A 10386-nucleotide genomic window follows, 5' to 3' on the forward strand; every position below is an offset into this window, starting at 1 on the left:
TGGTTCCATACAAATTTTAGGTTTGTTCTAGCTCTGAAAAATATTGGTGGAATTTTGATTGGGATGACATTGAAAGTATAGATTGCTCTAGGCAGTATAGACTTTTAAGAATGTTTATTCTTCGATCCATGAGCATGGAATGCTTTTCCATCTTTTTGTGTCTTCAATTTCTTTCATGAGTGTTCTGTAGTTCCTCGAGTACAGATTCTTTACCTCTTTGGTTAGGTTTGTTGCCAGATATCTTATGGTTCTTGGTGCTGTAGTAAATGGAATCGATTCTCTAATTTTCCTTTCTATATTTTCATTGTTAGTGTATAAGAAAGCAACTGATTTCTGTACATTGATTTTGTATTCTGCCACATTACTGAATTGCTGTATGAGTTCTAGTAGTTTGGGGGTGGAGTCTTTTGGGTTTTCCATATAAAGTATCATGTCATCTGCGAAGAGAGAGAGTTTGACTTCTTTGCCAATTTGAATACCTTTTATTTCTTTTTGTTGTCTGATTGTTGTTGCTAGGACTTCCAGTACTATGTTGAACCACAGTGGTAAGAGTGGACATCCTTGTTGTGTTCCTGATCTCAAAGGGAAGGCTGTCAGCTTTTCCCCATTGAGGATGATATTCACTGTGGGTTTTTCATAGTTGGATTTTATGAAGTTGAGGAATGTTCCCTCTATCCCTACACTTTGAAGGATTTTAATCAGGACAGATGCTATCTTGTCAAATGTTTTTTCTGCATCAATTGAGAGTACCATGTAGTTCTTATCTCTTCTCTTACTGATTTGTTCTGTCACATTGATTGATTTGAATGTTGAACCACCCTTGAATCCCATGGATAAATCCCACCTGGTCATGGTGGATAATCTTTTTAATGTACTGTTGGATACTATTAGGTAGGATCTTGTTGAGAATTTTGGCATGCATATTCACCAGGGATATTGGTCTGAAATTCTCCTTTTTGGCGGGGTCTTTACCTGTTTGGGGATCAAGGCAATGCTGGCTTCATAAAAAGAGCCTGGAAGTTTTCCTTCTGTTTTTATTTTTTGAAATAGCCTCAGGAAGATAGGTATTATTTCTTCTTTGAATGTTTGGTAGAATTCCCCAGGGAATCCTTCAGGTCCTAGGCTTTTTTTTTTTTTTTTTTTTTTTTTTTTTTTGTGAGAGTTTTTATCTCATCACTGCTTTAATCTCATTACTAGATATTGGTCTGCTCAGGTTGTCATTTCTTCCTGATTCAGTTTTGGAAGTTTATAGTTTTCCAGGAATGTATCCATTTCATCTAGGTTGCTTAACTTATTGGCATGTACTGTTGATACTAATTTCTGATGATTGTTTCTATTTCCTTGGTGTTAGTTGTGATCTCTCCCTTTTCATTCATAATTTTATTAATTTGGGTCCACTCTCTCTTCTTTTGAATTAGTTTGGACAATGTTTTATCAGTCTTATTCTTTCCAAAAACCAGCTTCTAGTTTTGTTGATGTGTTCTTCTGTATCTCTAGTTTCTATCTCATTGATCTCTGCTCTAATCTTGATTATTTCCCTTCTTGTGTGTGGGGTTGGCTTAATTTGTTTTTGATTCTCCAGTTCTTTAGGGTGTGAAGAGAGCTGGTATATTCTGGATTTTTCACACAAAATGTGCTTTCTAATCATAGTGAAATATAAACTAGAGCAACACCACAGCTTTTTGCTTGAAAATATTAATAAAATCAATAAGCCCCTAGAAAGATTAAGTTACAAAAAAAAAAAAAGGAAAGCAATGAGCTATCAAGCTAAAAAAAGACACAGAAGAAGCAAATGCATATTACTCAACTAAAGAAACTAATTTGAAAAGGCTACACACCGTACCATTCCAGCTACATGATCTTCTGGAAAAGGCAAAATTATGGAGACAGTAGAAAGGTCAGTGGTTGCCATGAGTCTGGAGGGAGGGAGAGATGAATAGCTGGAGCACAATGAAATTATTCTTCATGATACTGTAAGTGTGGATACTCATTTGTCAAAACAGAATATGCAGTACATAGAGTGAAGCCTAATGTAAACTATGGACTTTTAAAATCAACAATAATATATCAACATTGGCTCACCCTTTTAACAAATGAATGACACTAATGCAAGATGTTAATAACAGGGGGAAACTGGGGAGAGGGGTGTATAGGGAATCTGCAGTTACCACTCAATTTTTCACTAAACCTAATATTACTCCAAAAGTAAATAGTCTGTATTTTTTTAAAGGAGAGATAAAACTCAACTAACCAGTATCCTAAAAAGAGAGACATTAAAGGTTTTATACATATTTAAAAGGTACTAAAGGAAGAAGGAAGATTGTGAAAAGTTTTGCCACTACATTTGACAGCATACATAAAATGTAGATTCCCTGTAAGATACAGTTTGCTGAATCTGAAACGAGAAGAAATAGAAAATATAAATTGCCCTATATCTGTTAAAGAGCTAGGATCCATAATTTAAAACCCTCTCAGACAGCTTTACTTGTGTTTTTTATCAAATATTTTTTTAAATAAACACAACCTATCTTACAGAAAATTTTTTAGAAAATCAAGAATGAAGGAACACTTAGCTTGTTTTATTGACAAAGACATTATAAGAAAATAATTACAGGCCAATAATTCTCACAAAATATTAGTAAATGAAATCTAGTAGTATTTGGAAAAAGGAATCCCACATGATAAAGTAGAGTTTATCCCAGTAACGTAAAGTTGGCTTAACACACTCAATCAATTCATCACGCTAAGAGAATAAAAGAGAGAAGCCAAATGATCATCTCAATAGACACAAAAAAATTAAGTTGATGTAATTCAACTTCAGCAAACCTAGTTCAACTCAGTAAGTAGTAATAGAAAGGAGATTCCTCAAGCTGATAGAGGGCATCTGTGAGAAACATGTAGGTACTGAATGGTGAAAAATTTAATCCTCTCTCCAAAGAAGGTCAGCAACAAGACAAGAATGTCTCTTCTCACCACTACTGTTCCACATTGTACAAGGTCCTAGCAAGTGCAGCAAGGCAAGACAAAGAAATAAAACCACTCAGATTGTAAGCAAAAATATAAAATAGTTTTTATTCACAAACAATATGATTATGTATCTAGAAAATGTTCACCCTAAGGAATCCACATACCAAAAAGGCTACAAGAATGAGTTTAGTGAGCATCATTTATAAGATAAATATGCAAGAATTTATTGATTTCTATATACCAGCAATTAAGAATTAAATTTGAAAAAATGTTACTAATAGCATCTGAAACATTAAATGAAAATGTTTACATATAAATTACCACTGTATGTGTAAAACTTATACACTGAAAATTACAAAACACTGAGAGGAATTAAAGATAACCTAAGTACATGGAAAGATAAGGCATGTTCAAGGACTGAAAATTTTAATATTGTCAAGATATTATGTTCATATATTGAAGTCCTAACACCATTACCTCAGAATGTGATTATATTTGAAGATAGAGCATTGAAAGGGGTAATGAAGATAAAATGAAGTCATATGGGTGGGTCATAATCTAATATGACTGGTGTCCTTATAATAAAAAGAAATTAGGACACAGACACTCATATCAATCCAGAGGCAACCATGTGAGGACAAAATGAGGAGGCAGGCAACTGCAAGCCAAGAAGAGAGGGTTCAGAAAAAAAACAAAATTATGGACGCCTTGACTTAGACTTCTAGCCTCCAGAACTGTGAGAAAATAAATTGTTGCTTAAGTCACCCAATCTGTGGTGTTTTGATATGATAGCCCTAACAAACTAGTACAGATTTCAGTTCTCCATGAGTTGATCTATGGATGTGATGATATTGTAATCAGAATCGAAGTTGGCATTTGTGTAGAAACCAATAAGCTGATTGTAAAAATTATATGACGAGGAATAAGAAATGAATCATTCATATGAAACCCAAAATGATCTCGAAAAAGAACACAGAAGATGTACATTACCTGATTTGAAGACTTACCTTAAAACCACTGTAGTCTAGGGCGCCTGGGTGGCTCAGTGGATTAAGCCGCTGCCTTCGGCTCAGGTCATGATCTCAGGGTCTTGGGATCTAGCCCCACATCGGGCTCTCTGCTCCGCAGGGAGCCTGCTTCCTCCTCTCTCTCTGCCTGCCTCTCTGCCTACTTGTGATCTCTCTCTCTGTCAAATAAATAAATGAAATCTTTAAAAAAAAAAAAACAAAAACCACTGTAGTCTAGGCAGTGCATAATAGGATAGACAAATAGAACACAAGAAACATAAATAGACCCATATATATGCTATCAGCTTATGTAAACAAAGGCACCAAGGAATTCAGTGGGTACAGGAATCTTTTCAACAAATTACTCTGGAACAAGTAGATAATCATAAGGGGGAGAAAATGAATTTCAACTCCTACATCACACCATACACAAAATTTAATTTGAGACAGATTGCGGACCAAATCACAAAAGTAAAAACTACAAAGTTTTGAGAAAAAAAAATATGGAAGAATATTTTCATGATCTTAGGGTGGGCAAAAATTCCTTAAGCAAGACTTGGGGAGTATATTAACTAGAAAAATTTTATAATAACAAGCTGAACCTTACCAAAATGTAAAGCTCTGTTTGTCAAGACAAAAAAAGGAAAATGAATAGTCAAAGCAAAAGTCGTGAAAATAATAACCTGCACATATTTACAGTTTAGAATTTGATGCCTTTTGTCATATAGTATATTTACAGTGAAATCATGGGCACAATTAAGGAAATTTGCATCATCACTAAAAAAAAGTGAGGAAAATATTCATAACAAATGCATAGATCAAAGGACTTATGATCAGAATATACAAAGACCTTCCACTAATCAATAGTAAAAAGACAGCTCAATGAAAATATCAGCAAAAGATTTGAACAAACTCTTCCAGAACAAGGCATGTGAATGGCTAATATTCAATGAAAAGATGCTCAAGGGGCTAGGAGACTCTTTCAGTGACTCGGACAAGAGTAGTGTCAATGGTATCACATGACCCAACAACTGCAGTACTGGGTATTTACCCCAAAGATACAGATGTTGTGAAAAGAAGGGCCATGTTCACCCCAATGTTCATTGCAGCAATGTCCACAATAGCCAAACTGTGGAAGGAGCCGAGATGCCCCTTCAACAGATGAATGGATAAAGAAAATGTGGTCCATATACACAATGGAGTACCCAGCCATGAAGAATGATGAATAACTAACATTTGCATCAACATGGATGGAACTGGAGGAGATTATGCTAAGTGAAATAAGTCAAGCAAAGAAGGTCAATTATCATATGGTTAGGATTTGAACCCAGTAAAAAAATGGCTCCAGAGCTAGCAAGGTCTTATAGCTGCTTTCCTTCCCCAGAGCACCACTGATAGTCATTACTGATGCCTGTCCAATCCAACTTAGTGTGCAGACAGGCCCCACAGCTTCATGAATCATTGAGGCCCACCTGCCACCTCCTCCTTAGAATCTACACTTCGCTGTCTTTAGTCAAATCTAGTTTGTGCCTTTCTGCCCAGTTCCTTTAGATTTGATGCTAATTTGGACTCTCTGGTCCTCAACTACATCTCTGTCCATAGATTGTCTTTTTGGATTCCGCACCCTCCCACCCCCATGCTTCATTCCTCAAAGTCTTAGGTTACTGCAAACTCACACCTTTGCAACCAACCCCAGGTCTAGGAAGGGCCCATGACAGCTTATACTGACTAGGAGAGAAGTTCCAAAAATCATTTCAAGGGAAGACTAGGTAAACCAATGTCCTGCACTAGGTACCCAGCCAAAGGGTCAAGTTGGGGCTGAAATCCAGCCTGTGCTCTAGTCTCTAGATCTGAGCCCCACTGCTAGGCTGAAATCTGCAGGAAGCAATACCTGTTTCCTTATTAATTCATTCAAAGAAGAGGTCTTTTACATAAGGTACTTTTTTCTAATTTGCCCAAAGGCACCATATGTACGAAAGAAGACTATTTCAAGGCCAGACAGGCATGACTCTGATTCACAAAGGTTGGACTTTTTTTTCCCCCTAGAAACAACAGTGAGAACCTTAAAAGAGCACTTTAAACTCCTGTCTCTCTAGCTTAGAATTTTTTTTAGAAAATTTAAGTTGAAAGAGAAAACAAAACTTCATTGATATCGGCATATCAGAAGGCAGTGTTCCTAGGTAGCATCTTTGTTTTGTCCCACATCTGCACATCACTGTTGCTCCTCCACTCCAGAAGTGCAAACAGCTTTTGTTTATTTCTACTGAACATCATTCCTTTTTCTCTGATACTGTCTCGATTGAACCTGAGAAGCTGACATAATTGTGCAACTCATATCTAGTGAAAGTTGAACTTTGAACAGTAACTGGAGATCTGAGCAGATAAAGGCATCTGACAAGAGTTTGTACTTGACAACACTAGCATCCCTTCCGTTTTGAATAATCATATAATCTGTTCAACACTCAATATTTTCCTGCTGTTGCAATTGTGAATTCAAATGTCAGTATGACCTGACTATTTATCTGGTAAAAACTCAATTAATTTGTGCCCAGACTCATTAATTGCTCTTAATTCACGTTTGACCATTGTAGCTAGTACCTGACCCCTGGTCTCATTTCTGCATGGAAATCTCCCTCTCAGTAAAAATGTATCATGCTCTAGCATATAGCCACTTACTCCTGACTGTCACTAGGGCTTTTCTGTCACCACAGCTGCTGAATTTCCTTGAATATATTTCAGCAACAGGTTCTGGGAGACTGCTTTTTTTTTTTGTTTTTTTAAGATTTTTATTTATTTATTTAACAGACAGAGATCACAAGTAGACAGAGAGGTAGGGAGAGAGAGAGAGAGAGAGAGAGAGGAGGAAGCAGGCTCCCTGCTTGAGCAGAGAGCCTGATGCGGGGCTTGATCCCAGGACCCTGAGATCATGACCTGAGCTGAAGGCAGAGGCTTTAACCCACTGAGCCACCCAGGAACCCCAGGGAGGCTGCTTTTTGAAGATAAGTTTTTTAAAAAAAATCTGTCTATAAATCCTGATAAGCTCTTTCCACAGGACCATAATTAATGCACGAAGGAATGCAGGTAGTATAAATAGCACTGAACCAGATGCAATGCACACACTAGGTACTCAGTGAGTATTTGTTAAATGAGGCAGTAGTCCTAACTCTCCTTATAACCAGCCTGTGTGAGGTCCTGTCATCTTGTAGGGCCTCAGTCTCCTAGTTTAACATCAAAGGGCTGGAAAAGATAAGTTCTAAAATGCAGAATGGGGGCCTGTGAAATTCCCATCTCTTCTATATAGTTTTCCCAAAGTATTCCTTAGGCAAATTGAAGACAAAGGCTGAAAAACAAGTTCCTGGAACTCAAAATGGCCTTTGCAACTGTCTATTGAGTCAGTTCCCTATTAGGGGACAACCTCAGAGAACAGACATGCAGTCCTAGGAGATTTTCTCAAACAGCTCAAGCAGTCTGGAGATTCAATAAATCCAACGAATATGCTGCAAGACATCCCACCCCTCCCTTATTTTTTATCTCTTTCTAGCAACTCCATATAATTTTTTTTTTTCTTTTAGGATTTAAGCAACCAGATTTTAATCAATAAATACGAACATCTGTGTGTTAACCAGTTATTGGGCCAGAATAGAATTGTCAAAAATTCAAAAGGTAACCTTGAAAACAAAGTGCAAAACTCTTTGCCATAAACTTTTCCCCCATAGAGAATTAGAGGCAACAAAAAAATTTACTCAGAATAAGGATTGGAATAATCTAAAAAGTTCCAGGTAGATTTCAAAGCTAAAAAAGATTATTTTGCACATAGTGGGCAATACAAAAATTACCTGACAATTCCATGAATAAATTGAAGGGGGGAATTGTTGACATCAGGGAACAGGATTACTTATATTCACATTACGGGCCGTTCTGATATCCATTCCTTGTTCCTGCCCTGCCTCATTAGGCTTTGCTGTGCTCTGTATTTGCAGGAAATCACGTTTCCCAGGGTCCTTGCAGCTGGCTTCCAGGTAAGGTGCAGGAGGAACTCACGGGCGGGAGAGATGAAGGCAGGGTATCTCTCCACATCTGACCCAGCTGGTCTTGCCCCATCTCAGGCCAGAGCTTTGTCTCTGCCGTGGCTCCAATTCCCACAATCTCTTGGAGGTCTCAGCTCTCACCAGGCAGCCCTCATGACCCTGCTGACTCCTGTGGGCTACCCCAGTTTCTGGATCGAGGGGACCACACTTTTTCATAGTCCTAGGTGATCACAGATTCCTTTTATTTGGCTTCTCTTTTACTATTTTTGTAGGTCAATTTCCTCTGTTAAATTCCTTCTATTGAAATACCTAAAACGGTTTCTGTTTTCTATCTGATACATATTAGAATCACGGACATTCTACCCTGCCGTCCCCCCTCCCCACCCTCCCCCGCTTTATCTGGGAAGTTTTGCATGAGAATCTGTCCTAAGCCAATGAAAAATCACTCAAATCACACTCAATACCCACTTTCTGCAACACAGGTGAATACAGCCTGCTTTTTTCCAAGCACTGGAATGCTCTGGGCCAGGTGGACCCTGTCTGCCATGTCACCAATCATGGTGGACACAGCCAAGAGTCTGTGGAGGTTGTTTCTGTTGTATGTACTAAGTGGGACAACAAGGAGAAAGACATGAACAGAAAATTAGTCTTAAGAAGAAATGGCAAAGCCATCAAATGGATAACATTATAAAAAATAAAAAAAAAATCTCCAAAAACATTAAGAATGTAAGACGGCACCGGAAAGTTTCCTTCCTGTTGAATCACTAAATGTTCCTGAATTAAAATCCTTTAGAATTTCCAGGTATTTCAAGACCATTAAAAAAAAAAAAAAAAAAAGACTCATGAACAAAGGATCCATAGCTTTTCCACTTGAATGCATCCCTGAAATGGTTATTTTTTCAGAAGTAGAGTTCCTTGGTGAGCATGGAGACCACACATGGGATCTGCTTCTTCTCATGGAAGTGGGGGTCATCAGACTGGGACTCGAAGTGCCTGGCCACCCTGTGGTTCACCCTGGTGAGGATATGCAAGATCTCCAAGCTCTTGCCATGCTCGTTCAGGGTGGAGCAGAGGGCCTGCACAAACCAAGACCCACTTCCTGGGTTCCTCCATGAGTAATAGCCTGGAACTGTAGAATAGGCGAAGAGGAAGTCGGCTTCAACGGGGATCTTATACCGAGGATTGGCATCTGTGTCATTGATTGGCCCCGAGTCGGCCTGGACCCCATCATCGAGCTCTGTCCCCCGGCAAGCCTGAATGAAGAAGAGTTTGGGTTTCTCTAGAAGGCTTCTGCATCTGTCCCCCCTAAAATGGGCGGTCAAGTCCTTTATTGCTGTCACGCCATCTGTCCCATAAATTAAATTCTCTTCTCCATGGCTTAGCAAGATGCAGGCGAAGCAAGCAGAATTTCTGTGGTCCTCTTCAGAGGCTTGCTTCAGCAGGTCCTGCATCTTGGCACAAGAACAGTCATTATGGACGACCACATCAAAACCCAGGTTTCTGAAGCACTTGAACAGAGCCTCGGCATCTTTGTCCGTTCCGTTGTGGATGCCCATACCTGTCTTTCTGTCGAAGTTCTTGTTGTTTATGATGATGCACTTGCCCACCTTCTCGAAATTCATGTTATACTGGTATGTAGGCACTCGCTCCTGGGCTGTCTTGATTGATTTCCCCGGGTCATTTTTCTTCTTCTTACTGAAGAGTGACGGGACAAAGGAGGACCGGTCTGGCTTAGCATCAACCGCATCCAGGCTGCCTGTGTCCCCAGCTGCCTGCTCCGCATCACAGCCTTGATCGTCTGCCATCGTGTCCGCGGCGGCCGGGGGGCCAGAGCTTGCGTCCGTCTCGGTCCCTCCGCGGCGAGGGTCTCTCCATATAATTTTTTTAAAGAAAATTTACCTTTAAGGTCTGATTTGTTTTTCAGGAGTTCAGTAACTTTATCTCCTTGTAACTCATTGGGGAATTAAAAAGCACGGGTTGGGAAAAATATTTAGGCCCTTTAGTTTTTTCCTATCTTTTGAATACAATCACTGATCTTACCAAGACCACGATATTAATACAGATGAAGACAAAAAATATGTCTAGGTAGATACTCTTAGAACAAAATCTTTCTAAGTTCTACACTTAGCAAATATGCTCACTCAGTCTTTTAAGTTATAGTCATTTTTATGGACAGTTTAATTAAAATTGAAGAGGCAATTCTAAAGATTAGTCATAGATATGCACTAACCAGAGATTCACAAGAACCCATCTCTACTTCAGCTCTAAATAGTAATACTTAGCTATGAAACATTGCTCAAAACTATCCTGGAATTTGATAATGGGAGGAAATATAGAGGTCAGCCTAGCAATGAGGAATTACTTACAAAAATCCTCTCTTGTAT

General features: G+C 38.7%; 1 protein-coding gene across 1 annotated transcript; it reads right to left on the reverse strand.

Annotated features, from left to right (window-relative positions):
• Nucleotides 1–7540: 7540 nt before the first annotated feature.
• Nucleotides 7541–9865, reverse strand: LOC123950627 (caspase-7-like). The gene has a single exon (XM_046018784.1). The coding sequence runs from the start codon at nucleotides 9805–9807 to the stop codon at nucleotides 8902–8904; it is 906 nt and encodes a 301-aa protein (XP_045874740.1). The 5' UTR covers nucleotides 9808–9865; the 3' UTR covers nucleotides 7541–8901.
• Between the last annotated feature and the right edge of the window lie 521 nt (nucleotides 9866–10386).

Source organism: Meles meles, chromosome 1 (assembly GCF_922984935.1).
Source record: "Meles meles chromosome 1, mMelMel3.1 paternal haplotype, whole genome shotgun sequence".
Lineage (NCBI taxonomy): Eukaryota > Metazoa > Chordata > Mammalia > Carnivora > Mustelidae > Meles > Meles meles.

Bases quoted from the DNA above. Each gene is read 5' to 3' on its own strand.
- LOC123950627 (XM_046018784.1), bottom strand. From the start codon at position 9,807: ATGGCAGACGATCAAGGCTGTGATGCGGAGCAGGCAGCTGGGGACACA.